The sequence below is a fragment of the Lissotriton vulgaris genome, chromosome 10 (assembly GCF_964263255.1).
Source record: "Lissotriton vulgaris chromosome 10, aLisVul1.2, whole genome shotgun sequence".
Classification (NCBI taxonomy): Eukaryota; Metazoa; Chordata; class Amphibia; order Caudata; family Salamandridae; genus Lissotriton; species Lissotriton vulgaris.
The window spans coordinates 1,103,391,318-1,103,414,857 of record NC_141698.1 but is presented as its reverse complement, the minus strand read 5'-3'; the positions used below and the strand labels follow the sequence as shown (position 1 = coordinate 1,103,414,857).

The window sequence follows — 23,540 nt, the reverse complement described above, 5'->3', positions numbered from 1 at the left end:
CCCTAGAGTGAGGACCCGCAGGAGTGAGTACAGTGTCTATGCAGGATGCGTGTCCCTAGAGTGAGGACCTGCAGGAGTGAGTACAGGACCTGCAGGAGTGAGTACAGTGTCTATGCGGGATGGGTGTCCCTAGAGTGAGGACCTGCAGGAGTGAGTACAGTGTCTATGCAGGATGCGTGTCCCTAGAGCGAGGACCTGCAGGAGTGAGTACAGTGTCTATGCAGGATGCGTGTCCCTAGAGCGAGGACCCGCAGGAGTGAGTACAGTGTCTATGCAGGATGCGTGTCCCTAGATTGAGGACCTGCAGGAGTGAGTACAGGACCTGCAGGAGTGAATACAGTGTCTATGCGGGATGCGTGTCCCTAGAGTGAGGACCTGCAGGAGTGAGTAGAGGACCTGCAGGAGTGAGTACAGTGTCTATGCGGGATGCGTGTCCCTAGAGTGAGGACCTGCAGGAGTGAGTACAGGACCTGCAGGAGTGAGTACAGTGTCTATGCGGGATGCGTGTCCCTAGAGTGAGGACCTGCAGGAGTGAGTACAGGACCTGCAGGAGTGAGTACAGTGTCTATGCGGGATGCGTGTCCCTAGAGTGAGGACCTGCAGGAGTGAGTACAGGACCTGCAGGAGTGAGTACAGGACCTGCAGGAGTGAGTACAGTGTCTATGCAGGATGCGTGTCCCTAGAGCGAGGACCCGCAGGAGTCAGTACAATAAGTGAGTCGTGCACGCGTCCTTGCATAAGTCCGCATCACAGCGGCCCCTGTAGGTTGTAGCCCTACCTGCCCCTCCCCCACCCCTCCTATTTCAAGCAGATTCAAGACTCATCTCTATTACCAGCGCCCCCCGCAGATCTCCGACAGGTGATGAACGCGATGAAATATGACAGATTTCTAAGATTCAGGCATCTGGAATTATACATACTGACGTGTGAAACTGACGAAAAATGCAATCATTTTCGAGTTAATTAACAGAGTTGTGAAGGAATATTGGGCCGGTTTCACCTCCAAGCACCTTTCATCTCCGTTCCTGCACTAGTTAAAAAGTCTAATTATCCTGCCAGCGCTATCAGATCTTGGCGCTCCCGCCCGGAAGGCCGCCCTGTCTGATCTTGTGATGAGCGCTCGTTGTGCGTCTTTGTGAGATGTTTGTCTGTGACACCCTCTGCTTAAAGGGGCAGCTCCCTCGCATTGGGACTTCATTCCGCATTAAATCTGTGAAGCTAAAAAAGTGAGGGCCTTGTTTATGAGTCCTTTACCCCGTCGTTGCGGAACGTTTTGTGACACGGCGGCGTAAAATATGCACCGCACTGCGCCATATTTACAAAGAGGCAGATCTAGGCAGATGCGTTGCTTTGTAAACCCCAGCGGTACAGTATACCTGCATCAGGTATAATGTGTGCACGGTGGGCGTTTCCCTGCAAAAAAGACTCGCAGTAGTGGCGCAGTGAAATCTAAGGAGTAGGGAGTTACCCAGGCCCTTTCACATAGGGCGTGGCCCCATGTGAAATGACACATTGATGGAGTCACGTCTGTTTCCGGACCCAATCCAGCAATTCACCACTTTTGCTCCTACAGATGGGAAACATCCATTACATCACACTGCTTTTACAACGCAGCTGTTACAAAGAAACTGCCTTTACATCGCATGCCATTACAACGCATGCCATTACAACGCATGCCATTACAACGCATTATAAGGCAGGTAATAAAGATGTTTTAGGGTGCGTATTGGTTTTGGGATAGATGGGAATAGTAATTTTAACCCCTACACTATCCAACACCTACCCTACTGTTTCACTCACTGGAGTAGGAATAGTCATTTTTACTCCTACAGTATCTAACACTTACGATACTGTGGCCCTAAAAGTATTATGTGTTGTAATGGTATGCGTTGTAATGGAATGCGTTGTAATGGAATGCGTTGTAATGGAATGCATTGTAATGGTAGTTTTTAAAAAGGTGTAACTGCGTTGTAAAAGCATGAGTTGTAATTGTTTGCATTATAACATCATATATTCCTACAGATACGTCAGGAATACAGACGTATCTAAATCCTTGCGACATGGAGCGCAGTACAGTAAATACGGCGCATCCATGGTGTTGCAAGAAGCACACACGGAACAGCGTTGCATCACTGTTGTCACGCAGCGATGTGACGCTTTTCATAAATGAGGCCCTGAGTGTTTCCGAGTGAGAACTGACATCTCCAGGCCTGCGCCGTGGCTCTGGGGTGAAATCCTTGTTCCAGGAAGGCAGGGATGGGGTGTAGGTGGGAGGGCACAGCAGGGACTATAAAATCACGGACAATGTGCCTCTTTGCATCATATTGCAGCAAAGTGTGCACTTGTATACCTTTAACTTCTACTATGATACCCCCGTCCTATGTTCAAACATCTGTGTTTGAATGTAAAGAGCTGGGAAACTCCTGACGCGTACACTGCAAACTTTCGGACATGGCTCTGAGTTTGTGACAAAAGAGGTCCCAAGCTGTCACTCATCTGGCGTGAGGTTCTCATCCAGATCTGCTTTGCATTCTGGGACTTGGAGTCCTGCAGTCAGATCTGACAAATGGAACCTCAAGTACCAAAATGCAAAGCATCAAGTCGGGATTGTATGCCCCACGCGTCTCTTCTATGGATCACATTAATTTATGAATGGATCACATGATACTATTTCAAGAATCCCTTAAATAGATCACGCAATTTCTCCAATAGATAGTATAGTTTTTAAAATGGATTGTGGGATCTCTGGGTCTCCTAGACGAGACACATGATTTCATGGGTGGATTATTTAACCTCCTGAATGGATCACAGTGTAGCAGGGATCAGCTGAATGGAAACATGGTCTACTGAAAAGATCACAAGATTTCTTGAATGGATCTTGGAATGTTGTGTATGTAGAATGAACCACCAACCTCCGGAGTGGATCACAGAATGTGAGACAGAAAGTCTTAAGCTGAACAGTGTTCAAGCTCTCTGGAAGTGTTTGGTTTTTTTCTGGTTTTCACTGCTTTTTTCTGTTTTTTGCAGTTTTTTTCTGTTTTTCACAGTTGTGCAAAATCGATGCATTAAGTTTCAGGTGACATTTTTGGTAGACAATCGAAGAAGCGGGAGTCTTGGGTATTGTGGGATGAAGACATACATATAATTTCTCCTCCCTGGAGAGTCGTCTGCTGATGCCTGCAGCGTTCCTCCTCTGCAGTCTATCAACTACTAGCGCTATGGGGTCTGAGGTTTCTTTTGCTGTCTCTAGGAGCTGTTGCCATGTTCTAAAGTAAGTCCAAAAACCCCTTAAGCAATAACATGCCCGTGCTCCGTCTTGTCTGGAGTGTGTGGGGTGGATTTCTGTTTTGCACGGGGGCAGTGTGAGGCGCACTGGGGGTGTCAGAACCTGCTGCGGGAGGTGGTCACAGATCATTGGGTGGCACGGGCACCCCTCTATGTAATGCTCGAGTGCACACCCCATCATATCTGCTCACCTGAGACTCAGACGTAGGCCCTGGGCTCACTGTGCCACTGGATTCAAGCTAGCCTGGCTGATGAGGGGTGTTACCCCAAAACCAGTCCCAGGATGCTTGTTTGTGGTCCAGGGAGGACCTGGCTTGGCTGTTCGGGCTGGACTGTTCCCATGAGGCACAGGGAAAAAGACTGATTTGCACATGACTGGTTCCAAACTGGGGTGGCATGGTGCGCAAAAGAATAATGGGTTTAACCAAGATCTCTTGACTGGGGGAGAATGTTTGAATCATACAGTATTCCGTCCATCATTTGTTGCATTTACACACCTGAGACTCATAGCATCCTATGCAGTGCCGCAGTCAGGCACCCCATAATATTCTACCTGCCATGGAGGTCACACTTGTAAAGATGCACCGTAGGTTGACTGTGGGAAGAAAATGTTGGTGGAAAGAAATTAGGTTATTAGTTGAGGGGGCTAAGGCCCACTTGCATCAACATGGCCATTTGCGATTCCTTATTAGCGAAAAATAAGGAATCGCTAATAAGGAATCGCAAATGGCTATGCATGAAGAAATTGCTAAATAAATTGCGATTTCTTAAAATTGCTTAATTGCAACTCGAAAATTGCGAATCGCAATTAAGGAATAGCTCCCCATGCATTCCTATGGGCCTAGAGGCCCATAGGAATGAATGGGAAGACATTCTCAATTTGCGATTAGCAATTTGCGAATCGCAAATTGAGAATGCGATTTCAAGGGTGCAGGGGTGTCCAAAGGACACCGTGTTGCACCCCTGAAATCAAACTGTGCACATATGTTGTGCACACACATGCCCTAAGGGCATGTGTGTGCACAACATGAAACATTGAAAAATGCACAAAAGTGCATTTTTCAAAGGTTTCGCAAATTACCATGAGATTCAACCTCATAGTAATTTGCTCCCTCTAAGTGCGAATTCGCTATTTTTTAAAGTTTCATGCATTGTATTTAAGGAATCTCAATTTGAGATTCCTTAAATGCAATCGCAATTTAAGAAATTGTAATTTTGCGATTTCTTAAATTGCGAACAATGCAAACATTGTGATGCATCCCAAATAATGAAATTGCATTTGCAAACGGCTGAATTTTGCGATTTGCACCCTTTGCGAATGCAATTTTCATCGATGCATGTGCCCCTAAGTCCCCACCTTAAGTGATAACCAAATTCCTTGTCAGAGTGAACCCTTAAAGTCAATGCAATAACAAGAGCTCAACCCCTTGGCAGCCATGGGACAGAGCAGACAAGCTTGTCATACAGGCAATGCGTAAAGTATTTATCAATGATAAACTGTATTAAAGCCAAAATGCAAAACAATAAAAATCCCAAAATTAAGTAGAAAAATACAGTCAAATTTATCACACGAAATGACATAAATCCAATAAGAGGAACCAGAGATATGATTGTGTAGAGCTGTAAGTAGAAATAGTGCTAAGAAGCATAAAGTGCCAATGATAGTCAATGGTCGCGGTAGAACAGGACCTGAGCACAATTTGATGCTAAGTTCGTTGGAGCGTGGGTCGGAAATTCTAACCCGTTTTGTCCTGGTCAAAGGTTTTACCTACTGACTTTTGTCCTTCAAGTCGTCACCCACTACAGGAGTACGTTTCAAAAGTCCACAGGATTGGTTAGTAGGGGTAAGGTGCACAGAGTTCTATAGCCAGCAAAAACAGGGTTCAGAAAAAGGCAAAATAATTCGGGGTGACCCTGCAGAAAGGACACATTTCCAACACTGATTAATTCGGGAATATACTTTAGCTACAGCTGTAGCTTGAATGACAGGACACACTGGATGGATGGATAGACGGATGGATGGATGGATGGATAGACAGACGGACAGACGGACAGATTGCTGGATGGATAGATAGATGGATGAATGGATGGAAGGATGGATAGATGGATGGATGGAGGGACAGACAGTGATGTATTGCTGAGTGACGTAGCACCAGGTAATTCAAAGGCCCCTCCCTTTGGTCTGGCCCGGCTCACCCACAGCCAGTGGGAGGTCCAATGGCGCCGGTGCTTCCTTACGACATTGAGAGACCCCTATGGTGGGTGCCACACACTTGCCCTGGGAGCCCAGGCAGCACCAGGGTCAGACAAAGCAATGCCAACGTCTGTGCCTCTATGTAAGAGACCCGCCCACTCTCGCATGGCGGTGCCAGTAGGCCCTCCCCGCTGTGCGGTGGTGACGTCACTTCCTCTTCTAGTCAGAATGTCATAACATGAAAGTGTAGAAGGTGAGCCTGCCTGAGAGAGCCTCTGATGTCTTCCATCGCCTTTTATCAAAGCGCAGCCAGCTCACCCAGCACCTTCAAAGGAGAGATCAGAGGAGCTACAAAGAGAACCATCACCGGGGAGGGGGGCGAGGGGGGTGAATGAAGACAGAAGACAGACTTAGGAGAGGAGCAGAGGGGAGGAGAGGAGTGTAGAGGCAAGGAAAGGAAGAAAATAAAAGAAGGGCGTTTGTGAAAAGAAGAGACGAGGAATGGGTAGAGAACAGAGCTAGAAAAGGGACAAAGGAGTAGGAGGGAAAGAAAAGGGGAGAAGAGGAAAAAAGTAAAGGAATAATTATATACATGGAAAGTGGGAGAGGAGAGGGGGACGGGGAGGGCAGGAGAGGAGATGGGAAGGGAGGAGAGGAGAATGGAGGGGACGACAGGGGAGAGGGCAGGGGAGGAGATAGGAAGGGAAAGGGAGAAGAGAGGAGAGGAGGGGAGGGGAGGTGTGGGGGAGGGTGGAAGGAGAGTACGAGGATGGAAGTCGAGGAAAGGGTGAGGCAACAGGCAAGGTGGGGGCGAAGTATAAAAGATTCATCCTCTTAGTCACTCTTTTCCTAGCTTCCTTTCCCTCCTTCCTCCTCACTTTATTTCCTTTTCCTCTTGCTTTGGGCAAAGTCAGATGATGGAGAGTAAGTCACAGTCCTCATCGGAGTGCTGGTGCGACCCTGGGGTGGCGAGGGGGGGATACGCCTTAGGTGCTCTATCTCCACTCCAGAGGGCTGGGGGTCCAGGGTTAAGATGGCCACTCTCCTGCTCTGACGGGTTAGACCGGACCCTTGGGGTACAGAAGGGACCATCCCAGGGGATCTACCTATGAGCAGAGAGCGAGAGGATGAGTGGGTGAATAAAGAGCAGAAGCCAAAGAGGGTCTCTCTGTCCGAATGAATGAGTGAGTGAGGAAACCTGCATAGCGCCAACACTACAACGCAACCGTTTAAAACGAGGAACTTCAGAGAACTTAAGAACTGTGGAAATACAGAAAATACACCCCCAGACCTGGAAACCACCCAGGAGAATCTGTTGATTTCATACCCAGACCGAGGGTTCATAATCCACAATAATAACCATGACCTTCTTGTACTGACGGAGCCACCCGGCCCGTCCACACATGCACACACGCATACACACACCCCGAAGCCATCCCGCCCCAAGGGTATAAATAAAAGGGTGCGAGACCGCTCGGGGTCTTCGCCCCATACGTGCAGCCAGTCTCCGTGTGTGTTATTCACTAATCATAGTTAGGCCCCATTCTGTGGCATAGGCAACCCCTCCCCTCTCCCAGTGCACCCAGGCACGACATTACGGCGAGGCGGGATACCACCACGCCTCGCCCCCGTGGAAAAACACGGGCAGACCGGCTCGGCCCCTGCGACGCTCACGCTTAGTGCGTGTGAGCTGGCGCGGACGATCAACCATCGCGGGTGCCCACCCAGCGGTCGGACCTCGCAGGCCGACGTCCCAGCGGATGTAGGAGCTGCCCAGGCCCGCTTGCCTCCACAGTATCATAGCCCCTGGCTCGGCGCCCAGGTGAGCCCTCCCATGAGGGGGGCGTCGGCCATATCTGCCTGCAGGCCTTCCCCAGCTCCAGAGCTACATCGCGCGCAGCCTGCAGGGCCCACCCCACGTCCCGGCCGACCTCGCATGCACCCGCGCCCCGTGTGCGCTGATTGCCACCTCAATCGGGGGGACTGGATCGGCCCCCGCAAGGCCCCTCTTTGCCTGTGGGCGTATACCTCGTGGCTGCTGCCCCACCCCTGCACTACGCTGAGGGCCCTGCCGATGCCCAGCCAACTCACAGAAAAAAAAAAAAAACAACGGGCAACTGTTTGGCCTGCAGAATCAAGAGAATCAGGCAGTCAAGGGACAGCAACTGCAGCAGGGAAAGGAGAGGGAGGATACTTTGCATCAGGACCGTGTCCCTGCACTTACACCCAGGCCCCGGGAACTCTGCAGAACTAAGGACATGTCCTGCCCTGCTCGCCACGCCTTGACCCCGCCGGGTGGTCCCATCTAGCAGAGTCCATACACTAGTGGTGCGACGCACCTGCTGAGCCTGCGAGGCCCCAGGTGAGAAAGGAGGCGGTCACGCAGGGGCGCAAGCACCCCGAAGATCCCCGCTGGGTCACGTGTCCGGCCAACAAACAGGATGAACACGGCTGCCGCCACTGGGGGCGCCACATCGGCGACAGCACGAGCTCAACAGCAAGCAGGACCCCAAAATACCGTGACACAGCAGGGTGGCGCCAACGCTTCCGGCCACGCTGCTGTCAACGAGCCTACTCCCCCGGGCCACGGGATCGCGGCTCCACTCCCGCCCTTCAGCGAACTTTCAAACCCCTCCACCGCCGCGGCACGATGGCGTGTATGGATCGGCCACCTGGAACACTACTTTGTCGGCATCAGGGAGACGGATGGAAGAGTGAAGTGTTCCCTACTGATGTGTTATGGCGGAGATGAGCTATATGAGCGGTTTGAGACACTACCAGACAGGGGTGAAGACGATGACTACACGGCTGCGGTCAATGCCCTGAATCGCCATTTCGACCCGCAAGTTAACCCTGACTATGAATGGTTCAAGATGCGCCAAGCGCGCCAAGGTGAGGCTGAGTCCCTCAACACTTACTATGCTCGGCTCAGGAAACTTGCAACGGCCTGTGAACTGGCTGACCAAAGAATTGAAATTCGTGCACAGCTCATTCAAGGCTGCAGGTCTGTTCAACTCAGGCGCCAGATTTTGAGACAACCACGCATCTAGCTGGATGAAATCCTTGTCCTCGCCAGATCTCACGAACTATCAGTGCCCTTACAGCAACAGAACAGGCATTCCGACAACAGGTCTGGAGAGCCCAGAGTGAACTCAGCGAGGGCCTCACAAAGTGATACTGCGCGGCACGGCCATTGTGATCCCCACGAGTTTGCAGAAAGAGGTAGTGCGCCTCACACATCAAGGGCATCAGGGAGTGTCAAAACCAAGGCACGACTACGCAGCAAGGTTTGGTTCACGGGAATGGACCGAGAAGTGGGAGACGCGGTGCGCAACTGTCAATCATGTACCATCACGAGTCAGGATCCAGCGCCGCACCCGGTGATCACTGAGGACCCGTGTCAAGAACCATGGGCGAAGCTAACCATTGAATTTGGATCATTCCCTGATGGGAGGAACACGCTCATGCTCATAGACTCTCACTCACGCTTCCCAGTAGTGAAGGTGGTGCCCTCCACAGCGTTCAGCCACGTCAAGATGGTGCTGGATCGGACCTTTGCGATGATGGGTCTACCTGAGGAAGTTAGATCGGACAACGGTCCGCCCTTTCAAGGCAAAGACTTCCAGACCTACCTAGCAGCAAGGGGTATTCGCCACCGGAAAATCATGCCACAGTGGCCGCAGGCAAATGGGGAGGTCGAGAGGTATATGCGCACGCTAAACCAGGCCCTCCGTATTGGGGTTGAAAAAGGAGAGGGGGAAGAGGAATGTCTATCTCAATTCCTGAGTGCCTACCGACAGACACCCCACTGCACCACCCGATGCGCCCCAGCCCATCTGTTGTTTCGGAAAGCCCCAAGAGACCGCGTGCCGACAGCCCCCTCCTGGCACCCACCTGAGCTGGATCAGAAGGCCACCCAAAACAGAAGACAACTCACCAACGAGAGAACCAGCCGGGCGAGAAGAGCTCAGCCCATGTCCCTAGTAGTAGGAGACAGAGTGGTCATCAAAGACAGACATCCTAACTGGAAGTATCGCACCGCGTACGAACCTAAGATATGGGAAATCTTCAACATCCAAGGCACCATGGTATCAGCAGCCAGAGGCACGAGAGCCTTCACATGGAATGCGCCATGGTTCAAACGAGTCCCGAGAGAGGAGGAAGCCACTGGACAGACGTCCGAGAACGGGGAGTGTGACGCTGAAAATCCTGTGCAGACTGGGACGCCAACATGCCACCGCGGAAAGGAAACATCCCCACCAAGGCCTGCACTAGAGCCGACAGCCAGCCAGAGAAGCACCACGGGAGGGCCCAGAGGCCCTGCGGAAAGATCTGAAGAGGCGAACAGCAGCGAAAACCACCGGAGTTAGAGATACAATCTCAGACCGAATCCGACCCCCAGTCAGAGACTGCAAGACTACGCTTGGGGCCTGTGCAAGACCCAAGGGCCCCCTAGTGTGGACTATGTATCCGTAAGATTGGAGGGATGTACTGACGGAGCCACCCGGCCCGTCCTCACACGCACACACGCATACACACACCCCGAGGGCAGGCCCGCCCAAGGGTATAAATGAAAGGGCGCGACACCACTCGGGTCTTTGGCCCATACGTGCAGCCAGTCTTCGTGTGTGTTATTCACTAATCATAGTTAGGCCCCACTCTGTGGCATAGGCAACCCCTCCCCTCTCCCAGTGCACCCAGGCACGACACTTCTGACCATCTTTGTTCACAACACACACAAACGTCCTTTGTGAGCCACCACTTAATGCTTCACAACATCTGTGACCAGGTGAAAGACGGGGGGGATCAGGAACCGCATCTTTTAAAATGAGGAGGAGGCATTTCTACCAAAAACAATGTAGTGACACTATCTGAATGAAACTTGTGCAGGAAACGCAAAAATGTTCCCAAATGATATAAATGTTGCCCTTCTGTGTGCCGATGTGCCAGAGTCGGCAGGGGGCGCTCTCAGTGCACTCAGGGGGCGTGCATGAGAGGACAGGAGGCACACGCTGCCGGCGCCTTCATTACATGGAAGACAAAGCCTTGTGTTGTCTGCTTGACAATGCGCACCCGTTAAAATGCTGTTTGTTTGCAGCTCAGGATTTTGTTGTCTTAATTAACACCTCGATCTATTTGTGAGCGATATATTCTAATGCTTTTCCAGAAGTATTTTCAGGCCTGCAACCCTTCTTGCATGAGATGCGGGTGCACCGTCATAGTGCCAATATCGGCCCACTCACCAGCCCTCTCGCAGCAACATGCATGTCGCAGAAATAATCAGACAAGACAACTTTTGTTGGAGGAAAAAATGGCTACAGGTTTATTAGCATATACACATGCCAACATGGTGGGTTATCTTACAGGCGATCCAAAGGCAAGCAAGCCGCCCCTCGCGGCCTACCACCTGATGGGCCAATTTGCAACGTGGCCTTAGCCAATCGTTGCTTAGCGGTTGTGGTGAGGAGATAGCCCCTCCCATTTCCAGTGAACCATTGGTCCACCCTCTTGCTCACGCCCCCCCCCTACGAGGGGCGGAGCGTTCAAGCGACCCCCGGTTGTACAGGTTTCCAACCGCCCGTAGGATAGCGGGGCGCCGTCGCACCCCAGGGTCCACCGCACAGACTTCCTGGGGATATTATGCCTCAGCATCGTTTGTGCTCCTGAAGAGGGTACTTCGGGGTACCTTTCCGCCTCTGGATCGCCCTGTAACTCCGCCACAGCCCTGGGTGTGGCGACCGTCGCAGCCAGGGCCCCCCACCAAGGCCGGCATTGTCTTCGGCCCATACGTGCAGCCAGTCTCCGTGTGTGTTATTCACTAATCATACTTAGGCACCCAGGCACGACACTTCTGACCTTCTTTGTTCACAACACACACAAACGTCCTTTGTGAGCCACCACTTAACGCTTCACAACATCTGTGACCAGGTGAAAGACGGGGGGGGGGGGGTGGTGGGGGGAGGAGGGGGTCAGGAACAGCATCTTTTAAAACGAGGAGGAGGCATTTCTGCGAAAACAATGTAGTGACACTATCTGAATGAAACTTGTGCAGGAGACGCAAAAATGTTCCCAAATGATATAAACATTGCCCTTCTGTGTGCCGATGTGCCAGAGTCGGCAGGGGGCGCTCTCAGCGCACACAGGGGCATGCATGAGAGGACTGGAGGCACACGCTGCCGACGCCTCCACTAAATGGAAGACAAAGCTATTGTCTTCTTGACAATGCGCACCCGTTAAAATGCCGTTTGTTTGCAGCTCCGGATTTTGTTGTCTTAATTAACACCTCGGTCTATTCGTGAGCGATATATTCTAATGCTTTTCCAGAAGTATTTTCAGGCCTGCAGCCGTTGTTCCATGAGATGCGTGTGTACCGTCATTAATCACAGAATACTTAATGAATGTGAAAAGTAGGACAGGCCGCCGCGGCTTCCTGCTCTGAAACCAGCCCTTTAGAGCAGGATGTGTCTGTGGGGGGCGCTGCATCCGCTCTGTGAGTGACAGGCCTCAAGGAGGGGCAGGACCTCAGATCTGGGGGAGACTTGTCCTTCTGCCCTGGTCTGTCCTGGGAAGAGGAGCTGGGCCGCCAGCAGGGTGGACAGGAGCTGGGCCGCCAGCTGGGTGGACAGGAGCTGGGCCGCCAGCTGGGTGGACAGGAGCTGGACGCCAGCAGGGTGGACAGGAGCTGGGCCGCCAGCTGGGTGGACAGGAGCTGGGCCGCCAGCTGGGTGGACAGGAGCTGGACGCCAGCAGGGTGGACAGGAGCTGGACCGCCAGCAGGGTGGACAGGAGCTGGACCGCCAGCCATGTGGACAGGAACTTGACCACCAGCAGGGTGGACAGGAGCTGGACCGTCAGCAGGGTGAACAGGAGCTGGACGCCAGCAGGGTGGACAGGAGCTGGGCCGCCAGATGGGTGGGCAGGAGCTGGACCGTCAGCTGGGTGGACAGGAGCTGGGCTGCCAGCAGGGTGGACAGGAGCTGGACCATCAGCAGGGTGGACAGGAGCTGGGCAAACAGCAGGGTGGACATGAGCTGGACCGTCAGCAGGGTGGACATGAGCTGGACCGTCAGCAGGGTGGACAGGAGCTGGACAGTCAGTAGGGTGGACAGGAGCTAGGCCGCCAGCAGGGTGGACAGGAGCTCGGCCATCAGTGGGGTGGACAGGAGCTGGACCGGCAGCAGGGTGGACAGGAGCTGGGCCAACAGCATGGTGGACAGGAGCTGGACTGTCAACAGGGTGGACAGGAGCTGGACCGTCAGCAGGGTGAACAATAGCTGGGTCGCCAGCAGGGTGGACAGGAGCTGGACCGTCAGCAGGGTGAACAATAGCTGGGCCGCCAGCAGGGTGGACAGGAGCTGGGCAAACAGCAGGGTGGATAGGAGCTGGGCCGCCAGCAGGGTGGACAGGAGCTGGGCCGCCAGCAGAGTGGACAGGAGCTGGACAGTCAGCAGGGTGGACAGGAGCTGGGCAAACAGCAGGGTGGACATGAGCTGGACTGTCAGCAGGGTGGACAGGAGCTGGACAGTCAGTAGGGTGGACAGGAGCTAGGCCGCCAGCAGGGTGGACAGGAGCTCGGCCATCAGCAGGGTGGACAGGAGCTGGACCGGCAGCAGGGTGGACAGGAGCTGGGCCAACAGCATGGTGGACAGGAGCTGGACCGTCAACAGGGTGGACAATAGCTGGGCCGCCAGTAGGGTGGACAGGAGCTGGGCAAACAGCAGGGTGGCCAGGAGCTGGGCCGCCAGCAGGGTGGACAGGAGCTGGACAGTCAGCAGGGTGGACAGGAGCTGGGCCGCCAGCAGGGTGAACAGGAGCTGGGCCGCCAGCAGGGTGGACAAGAGCTGGACTGCCAGCAGGGTGGACAAGAGCTGGACTGCCAGCAGGGTGAACAGGAGCTGGCCCTTGACCAGAAGGACAAAGAACAAACACATACTGACTCTGCAGAGGTCACTTTGGTGGAATAAAATGTCCAGAAACCACTGGGACCTTTAGCAGAGGCATCTAACTCTCTTTGTTGGCCAGTTTCCCCCTCCAGCGCCGCTCTGGTGGTCCACATAATGTTTGCCACCGATCTTCAGGCACCAGAGTGACTTCTTCTGGCCTGCCTCGCAGTGTTGTACCAGTGGAGTGACCAGTCGATGAGTCCAGTCGAGAGGCTCCATGAACCTGCCAAGGGCGGACAGCTGAACCCCAGGCCGGTCTTGTCAGATGGCACAGAACAGCGTCTGCGGGGATAGAGGCAGGCAGTTATATGTATAGCAGACAGAGTCTGCCAACCCTTCAGGGTCCAGCCGCCACTTATGCTGCCCATTAGAGGGACGCAGGCCAGAACCTGTAATTCAACACATGCAAGCAAGGGGCTGGCAGTCCTACCAATGATATACACCAGCTGCTACCCCTACTAATGCGCGCTAGAGGCTACCGACCCTGCTGAGATAGGGCAGGGCTGCCCCCGACGCTCACCCAGGGTGCAGTGTGGCAGTTCTCGAGGGCAGGAGCTGCCAACCCTACTGAGACTGTAGGGCAGACCCCCCAACACCCTGCCTGCTGCAGGGCAGAGCTGGGAACCGCACACATAGAATGCAGACATGCCTGGTGGGGTCACTCCATGAAGACGCACAGGCCTCTGTGTTGGCACGGGTCCGAGGCACGCCTCGGCAGCAGATATACCGTATCGTTTGCTACCTCTTGCATTTTGTTTGCTTTTGATACAGGCACAATTGCCGCCATTGACTCATGTAACGTAACGTTTGCCCTTGTAACATGCTGACTTGTAATTGTTCCTCGTGTATCACTACTGTTCCTATTGTGAAGCGCTCTGACGCCTTCGGGTAAAGCCCGCGCTATATAAAAACGCATAAATAAAATAAAATAAATAAGTGCAGACCCAGCTGGATAAAGTCCAAGCAGAGGGCGGGCACATGTCTGTCCAGCCTCCTTCCCGAACACTCCCCCGGCATTTTCTCGGGTGATTTCGACTCATTCCCCCCCTCGCCCCCCGCATGCCTCGAGCCACCCTTGTGCTCTTTGACACAGCTGCCGGGCTCGTCGTGAACCTGAACATCTGTCCGCGACATCAGCCTTTCTTGCCAGGAACAACATCCGCCTCCATCGCAGCCACCGTGGCCGGGGCGGCGTGACATCCCTTATGAAGTCTGCCTTCGCCCTGGCGCCGGCGCTCGCCCCGCCACGTTCATTGTCTATGCGGGGGCTGCACAAAGCGCTGCGGCGGCCTCCGGCCACTTCGGAGCGCTGCAGAGGTCAGCGGAGTTCGCGCGAAGGTGAAATCACGGTATGGGGTGAGGGACCAGAGCCCCGACTGATGCCCCTTAAACCCCCCCCCCCCTTCCCCCCACTCCCTCCCCGCCTCCAACCTTCGTGGCCTTCCCTGCACCAGCGGGAACAGATTTGGGGAAGTTCGCCAGGTGTGAGGCCACCTGAAGACTCAGCCTCATTGGCAAACATTTTCCAGCCTCGGTCTTTCTTTTTCTAAATTCAATGCATTGATTTAGGGTGCGTTTACTGATGCACCAATGAGCGAGGCCGGTTACCAAATACCGAGTCACAAGGGGTCATATTCAGGGCTCAAGTGCGAAAAAACAGAAGTTGGGGTTGGGATGGGGGTGACTGACCAAGTTGGGCAGTATGCAAGTGACATCATGGCACATGACATCACAGAGCATAGCATCACAGCACGAGACATGGCACACGGGGTCGAAGGAAGTGGCATCCCAATCCATGACCTCACAGGAAGGGACATTACAAGATAAGGCATCAGATTTGAACAGCTCGTACATGCGCTATATAAAGCTTTCAAAATAAATAAATTAAATAAAATATAAAAAAATGAAAAACTTTTATTTTTAGGGAGCCACAGCTGCTTCTTTTTAAGTTTTCCTTTTTGGAAAACTTCAGTGAGATCAGAAAGAGGTCTCAGGATCAGTAGCTCCTCTCCCTGAAGCTGCCAAAGAAGGGTTCAAAGGGGACCCCTTCCCCTTTGCGAATCAGCTGCCACCCCAATATGTGAGTGGATACCTGATCAATGCTTTGTGACCGGAATTATAGCCTCAAACTATTGATACATAAGGTACCCAATCACAACTTGGAAGGGATATCCCACATACACTGCTTCAAAACTGAGATTCAATAATGATTTGGAAACCCCATTTAGTGATTTGGAAAATCCATTTTACTGAATTGGAGGGTTTGATACGCCTGGCTCCTGGCTCCTGGCCCCTGGCCCCTGGCTCCTGGCCCCTGCCTCCTGGCCCCTGGCTCCAGGCCCTGCCCCTGGCTCCTGGCGGCTCACAGTCATGTGTCAGTTGCTGCAAGGACCCAGCATTTCACCCAGTCGGCCTTAAGGACCTTGTAGTAAACTTTGCATATGATGCTTAACTCACAGGAACCGAAGGATCTTGTGTTTCTAGGCTCAGGCACACTCTCGCCATCTGGCTGTGAAGGTTCCAGAGCGAGGCATTTACTGGTGTAAGCGATGCTTAATTTGTAGAAGAATAAGTGCCGGTGCCCAAAGCTCCGCTCAGAAGCTCGCGGCGGTACCGGCGCGCCGAATGCCAATGCTGCATAGGCTGGAAGCCTACTCTGGCCTCTCTTGTCCACTTGCAGACACTGCCAGACTCTTCCATTTGGGACAGTTTTACTGTCTTTCTCTTCCTCCATCTTTCTGCTTTGCTCGGTTTCCCTCTCTTTCACTCGGTTAATGCCTGAGGAAGAAATTAAGTGTTGATCCCCACAACTGAGTGACTGTGGCCCCCACCGGCAACCACCACCTCAAATTAAGCACTGGAAGTAAATAAATAAAGTTGCAGTAGTCTAGGTGTGCCTTCGTCAGGTCTTGCAACAGAGCCACCCAATGGGGGGTTTGAAGAAGGAGTATTAAAAAAATCTTGGATTGCTGCAGGTTGACTCCATGTTCAGTATATGTGTTAATGACGTGGGATGCAAACAAGAGACGTGTGCCAGACAGGCCCTACACATGGTTAGCTGCATGTGGGGGGAAAAGGGGGTGTTCCCAGGTTAGAAGGCCTGTCCAGGAGGGGGGCAGTGATCCTAACCTGACTCCATGCAGACAGACCCCATATCTGCACTCTGTTCCTGGTGATGTGGCCTGGCTTACTGGGTCTCTTTGTAACTAACATAACATGTGTATTTGTAAAGCGCACGATTACCCGTAAGTGTCTTGGTGCTGAATAACAGACGTTTATTGTTACCCAACTCAATGGCACTCATTTTATCGACCTCAGATGGATGAAAGGCTGAGTGGACCCGCCAGAATTCGAACCTGTGACCATGAGGTCAAACACAGGCCCCTGCCGTGGCTCTTTAGTCCACTGAGCCACCAGACCCGGCACTAAATGCATCAGCGTGTCATCAGCCAACATTTGAAGGCATCGCAGCACGGTTGATGCTTCTGGCATGCGCACATTGTAAACAGCAGGAGTGAGCGGGTATTTGCATCTCTTCCTGTAACACCCTCTTGTAAGAGTGGGTGACTACATGGTTTCAGTGTCTACTCAAAATAGTAACTTCTGAAGACCGACAAAAATGGCGTCTTCCCAGTACTGAACTTGTGTCGGTGGGTTGCCAGTCAGCAGCTACCTTAAGCGGCCGAGCAGCAGGAGACAGCAGAACCGCCCTTTTATTATTCACTCAATCGTCCACAGAAGCAGACAGCCTTCACCACAACCATTTGTTGTATTGTATTTGTATTTGTATTTATATATCACTTACTACCCCTGACGAGGCGTGGAAACCTGCAGCACTTCTTCTATTTCCACAAACCATAATGAAAATAAAAGAAGGACAGTAGTTTTCCCTCCTGGACTGTGTGCATGCCACAGTGTGTAGAGAACCCTGGGCAACAAACTGCGCTCCGTTGGCAGAGTTTGCGGAATTTTGCATCCGACGGAGAACGCAAAGTTCCTGCAAAACTGCCAACTCCGTAGCGTAGCGGAGTTCAGCCCTGCACCCTCCCGCCTCCCCCTGCAATAAATATTATTAAAATAAATTGTACAATTAAAGTAAAATATAAGGGCACTTACCTTATTGCGGCGTCCCAGGCTGCCCTCCTCCTCCTCGTCGTAATCCCCTATGTCAGACATATGTCATGATAAGGTAAGTGCGCTTTTATTTTACTTTTAATTGTACATTTTATTAAAAAAATGTTTATTGCGGGGGGGTGGGAGGCCCGGAGCGGAGCTCCACTGAGTTTTTGGCTAAGTCCGTAGAGTTCTGCGTAGAGCAACTCCGCCTGCTCCGCCCAGCCTTCGAGACGGCACAGCTATGAGACGGTTCCGCTGGGAGCGTGCCTGCTGCCAGGATATGACGTGATTAAGGAAGGAAAGGACTTCTGCTAGGCTTTCTCCTCGGTTCTCACTCAGCCTCCTAAACAAATTGTAACCTTTTTAGGTTTTGCCTAGCCAATGCGTACGAAGTACGCATGCTCTAGGAAAAACTTAATGATGTCTGTGTGTGGGGACTGGACCGTCCCCACTCTCTCATTGGCTAGCTCCATAAATGGAGGCTAGCCATTGGGAGAAGGGTCTATCCGTCAATCTCGGACCAGATTCGGGGGCGTTCCCGAGAATTTTTGGCTTTTGGCTACGTCACGCTACGTCAGCCGAAAGCCGATTCTCGGGAACGCCCCCGAATCTGGTCCAGCATTGAGCCGGCACCCGCCTTCCTGCTCATAGCGCTGTTCTGCCCTAGCGAGTGCTCACCTCGCTTTTTTGTAATTAAATTGTCCCCTGGCAGGCGCCCAGGGACCTTGCTGCTATTGTTTATTTTCACCTCAAGGGAGCCCACCCCTCTGTGAATTCACTCCCCGCCTGCAGTAGCTGAGATGGGCCGCCGCACTGCCCGCGACGACCCGGAAGCTGAGGGGGTGACCCGGAAGTCCCGCCCCCCCAGCGCGGACAAGGAGAAGCAGCTGCACCCACCGGCAGGGCTCCATGGTGGAAGAGGAGCCCCGCCGCCGCCCGTGAGAGCACCCGGCCCCAAGAAGCGGGACCGGGTGAGGAAGAGCTGCAGCGAAGTCCCGCCCCCCCAGCGCGGACAAGGAGAAGCAGCTGCACCCACCGGCAGGGCTCCATGGTGGAAGAGGAGCCCCGCCGCCGCCCGTGAGAGCACCCGGCCCCAAGAAGCGGGACCGGGTGAGGAAGAGCTGCAGCGTCCAAGTACCGGTGAGTGCGGCCGAGGAGAAGGGAGGGGCACCAGGACACGTCCATTACCCGGAACTCGCTACATGGACGCGCGGAACGGATGCGTCTTCTGACCTTTTCGCATTAGTGTTGCTTTTGTATTAAGCACCATATGAGGTTGCATGCTTTTTATAGCTGTCTCCTTTGTGTACTTTCTCCCACTGTTCTCGCTATTGATCTGACACCCAAGTGCTTCTCCCTGCCCCTAATTGCTCTTGCCAGCGTGCATTCCCCTTTGCCTCCTCACACCCTCCATGTTGCTACCCCTCAATTGCGCCTTCCTCCTCTCTCCTCATTGTTCCTTCTACCCTTCTGCATCTTCCATGTTGCTTGCACCCAACCCCAGTGTTGTTTTTGCATCGATCTTGCTTTCATATGTGAGGGGCTCTAAGGGTCTGCTCTTCTGTGATAATTTCGGAGCAAAGTAGTCGTTTTGATGAACATGTTTTAAACATAATGGTTGGCTGAGTTAGGGGAAAGAGCAACAAGGCAGGCAGGGAGAGGCGCACACGAGGGAGAGAACAACATAAGCAAAGGGAGACGCACACTGGCTAGAGGGCAACACAGAGCATAGGGGAGAAGAACACCGATGAGAGTGCAGCATGACACTTGGGAGGAAAGCATGAGGGAGACAGCTGGTAAACACATACACTTTCATGAAGTGCTTAAGCAAAAAGAACAGCATCTCTAAAAGTGAGCAATGGTAGGAGACAAGCAAACATTTAATAAGCTGAAAGTCACTGGCAAAAAGTATCCCTGACTTGATGAGTTGAGGCGAAAAAATAAGACATACATGTAACACCATGGACGTAAGCCACAAAAGCAAATTTAAAGTTCAAAATGATGAGGAGCCACAAATGTACAATTTACGAATGCTGCTAAACTATCTGTTGGCTAGGTAGCAAGTACTTGGACACGAAGCCAAGCAACATGTACCTTAGTCTCAAACAATGACAAATGTGCCCCTGTTCGTTTGCTGTTTCCTGTGTCGTAGAGGCAACAGTTTTGAGTCAGTTTGTGGAATGAGCCACTGTTGCTCCTTGAGATCCAGTTTTCAAATTGCCAGAACACCCAGCATGGTATTTTAGCAAACATTGACTGCCTGCCGTCCCTGCAGCTTCCCGTGGTGACATTCTTTACTTCTGTAAGTGTTCCAACTTGTTCTGAGGTGGAGTAAAGTGTTACTGAAGTTATTCTACAGCACCTCTTAGTGATTTTTTTCAGCCTCACTGCTAGCGGTGAACTGTGCAGCAGTGCTCGCGCAGCGCAAGGCATTTTGGATGTGAAAAACTGGAAATGTGAGTGTTCCTTTTCAGCTCCCCCATTAGCTTTTGCGTGCGTCTTATTGTAAAAGACTGCACGCAATTGGCCAGAGGCACGCGCATAGCTCCTCCCATGGCCTATTGGTGTCTATTACGCGCACCAAGCGCGTAATAAACACCAATAGGCCGTGGGAGGAGCAATGAACGTGCCCAGGCATAGGCGTGACGCGCGCGCCACTTGTTTTTCTTTACTTTTGGTATAACCGCAGCACCTGCGCTTCACTTTTGATGTTATAAGTAAAGCGCGGGTGCCGCAATTATACCAAAGGTAAAGAAATAGGAAAAAAATCTATTTCTTTACTTTTGGTATAATCGCGGCACTCAAGCTTCACTTTTAACATTAAAAGTAAAGCCCTGGTGCCGCGATTATACCAAAGGTAAAGAAATCGATTTTTAACTTTTTTGTATTTCTTTACTTGGCGGGTGACAAGCCACGCTTTACAAATGAGTGATTGATGGCGTCTTGTAAGGCCTGGTGACGCGGCAATAATATCGATGACGTCCGGGCTCCCAAATGCATCTAAATTATTTGTGCACAGGCGATTGGTCTTAATTATGGCAAATCATCAACTGCTTTAGCCCACTTGTTAATGATGCGACATCGGTATGGGTAGAGGCTATGGGGGCTTTGGAAAGGGTGGATGAATGCCTCCACCAACCCCATAGCCGGAGAACTCCTCACATTTTTTTATTAAAAAAAAAAAAGATTAATATAGTATGTATTTTGGGGGAGGGGGTGTTACTACCTAACCCCCTCCCCTTCCCCCTCCAGTAGCCTCAATCATCCTTATTAAAATAAATATCTCCATTTACTTTGGTCTACCGCTGAAGCATAACAACCCCTTTACCTCTACCCCTCCCTTAATCCTATAATCTCCATTTACCAACCCCTATAACCATAAAATACTACTTACCCATGTTTACCTCTATTAACCTGTTAACTCCTAAAGAAGTGGAGTATATGCTTTGTGGACTAAACTGCAGAGTAAAGGGTACATACCACCCATCCCTGCTGTCCCGGATGTTGTGGTGTTGCCTCCCACGGGGCTCTGGGTCACACGCCCTTCCATGTGACCAGATAAGCTTGCTGGCAGGAAATCCAATGTGCGTATGTGACGGCCTGACCCATCTGGTCCCACGTATTAGTTGCGCAAAGTAAAAACAATAAAGGACTACTATACTTCTGTGTGTACATACTTATGTGTGTATGTACTATGTGTATGCGCCTGTGTGTTTGTGCGCGTGTCTGTGCGGGTTTCTTTATGTGTGTACGTCTGTCTGCGTATTGTGTGGCTGAGTGAGTGTGCCTTTGCGTGTCAGCTCGTCCGTCTGCATGTCTCTCAGTCTCTGCATATGTGTCTACGTGTTGAGTATCAGTGTGAGAGTGTGTATTGTGTGTGTGTGTGTCCGCCTGAGTGTGAAAAAATGTGCGTGCAGTGGGGCGGGCACACATTGCACAAGGGCTGTCGTGACGCCGTCGTGCCCCGAGAGGAGTGCACTATCCCAGGACACATTCTGTGTGTGTGGGGGCTCGCAGTGTGTGGGAGGCTCTGTGTGGGTGTGTGGGGGGGGCTCTGTGTGGGGGGGGCTCTGTGTGGCTGTGTGTGTGGGGGGCTCTGTGTGGGTGTGTCTGTGGAGGGCTCTGTGTGTGTGTGTGGGGGGCTCTCTGTGGGTGTTTGTGTGTGGCATTTGCGAGAGATTAAGCTATTGGCATTGTAAATGACAATGCCATTTATTTATGTTAAAAAAACATAAATAAAAATAATGTCAAGAGCAATGCCAATAGCTCTAACTTTAACAAAGGCAAAACCATTGCATTGTAAATGCTTGTTACAAATCAAGCACTGGGTATTTCAAACTAAAAGGAAACTTAAATTGCTGCTCCTGCAATCACTCCCTCGTCCACTGCGCATGCTCACACTCAGCAGGTCTCCCCGACTAAGAAACAAAAAAACAATTGTAATCCTGGCTCCTACTTGATGGAAACTGTTTTTTCTTGGGCAAATCACTTTATCTCCAGGTAAGTCACTCATCATATGAGCCCAGGGGTGATCCTCCTCTAGCTGCCAGTACCTCATACGTTGAGCGAACAAATGCAGTTGGTCTCAACATATTTGATTTTAATTTTTTTGTAATTACTTTTTTTTTTAGGATGTCAGGTTCACTAAAGTTGGTGCATTTGGCTTGGTTTGTCCATACGGACTAGCCAATCCCGCGTAGACGCAAGGCGGGCCCAGGTATACAGCAGTACATGAAAAACAGAATCTCATCGATATTCTATGATAAATAAGTCATCCCGGCCAATGTAATGTTTTCTATGGCAGGATGAAGATGTGAATGCCGCGTAACAAGTAAAAAAGAAGATCGAAAGAGCAAGATGAAGGAAATAAGAAGAGGTGAGAGATAAAAAGAACAGAGAGAGTTTTAAAGAGATGCCAAAGGGGAAGAAAAGGCCTGGTAACCCCATAAATACTGAAATCTCAGGTGGGTTTTTGTAGCCTAGTAACTATCATCTTTTTCTGGAAGTCTCCTCAGGGGCGCTCTGACCAAGTGACCCTCCCACTCCTTCTGACGCCTCTGATTGGCTGGCTTCTTAGGCAGCTCTCCTCATGTTTGACGCCCCTCCCCGGGGTGTACAGTCCCTCCCATGGGGTGTCCCACCTCCCCCTCAGTTTCAACCGCTTACCTTTGAGTCTTCTTGATCAGCACAGCCCTGAAGAGCTGCTCCAGAGGGTTCTGCCCCCTCTCGGCGGCAGGCTGCACATACGGGTGCACGGCGGCCATCACGAAGCCGCGCTGGTAGAGTTCCTGCAGCTGGGCGGGCAGATCATGGAGGGAAGAGATCTGGATGGCACCGCAGTCCGGAATGCCTGCTGGAGGGGAACACACGCCATATTATTTATTTTATTATTTATTTATTTATTTATTTAGGGTATTAGAATAGTGCTACAAACATTCAGAGGGCTTTGATCTACACAGCAATCAACCACGAACATTTAAAGTTGACATCTAGAACCACTACAGATACATGGGAAATATCGTTTACAACGCACGTGATACAACACGTGTCATTACAACAAATGTTTTACAACGTGAAATCCATTACAACGCATGTCATTACATCGAATAATCCATTACAACGCATTCCCGAAAGTAACGCCCCAGCGGAGTTAGTATAGTAATTGCATTGTAATGGGTTATGCGTTGTAATGACATGCGTTGTAACGACATGCGTTGTAATCTATTTTGCAAAGTAAAAAATGTGTTGTAGCGACAAGCGTTGTAATGCGTGCGTTGAAAAGTGTCATATCCAAGTTGCACAGGTTGATAGTAAGATGGCTAAAAGAAGAGTTCATACAGTCTGAGCATTGACCCCAGTATGTGGCTGGCTGTAGGCGAAGAGCCAGCATCCCTCGTTCGGGACGGTGGACACAGAGACCAGCTCGAGGACTGGTAATCCTAGCAACCTTCTGAATCTGAGAAGACATTTTCCAGCCTTGGATGCACTGTAAGGGCGTTCCG

The 23,540-nt window shown here is 51.6% G+C and overlaps 1 protein-coding gene across 1 annotated transcript in view; it reads right to left on the bottom strand.

Annotated features, from left to right (window-relative positions):
- Positions 1–23,540, bottom strand: part of RFTN1 (raftlin, lipid raft linker 1) — a 349,725-nt gene that overhangs the window by 87,138 nt on the left and 239,047 nt on the right. The window contains exon 3 of the mRNA XM_086942185.1: positions 22,705–22,888. Within this exon, the coding sequence (XP_086798311.1) occupies positions 22,705–22,888 (184 nt within the window). The remainder of the gene's footprint in view (positions 1–22,704; positions 22,889–23,540) is intronic.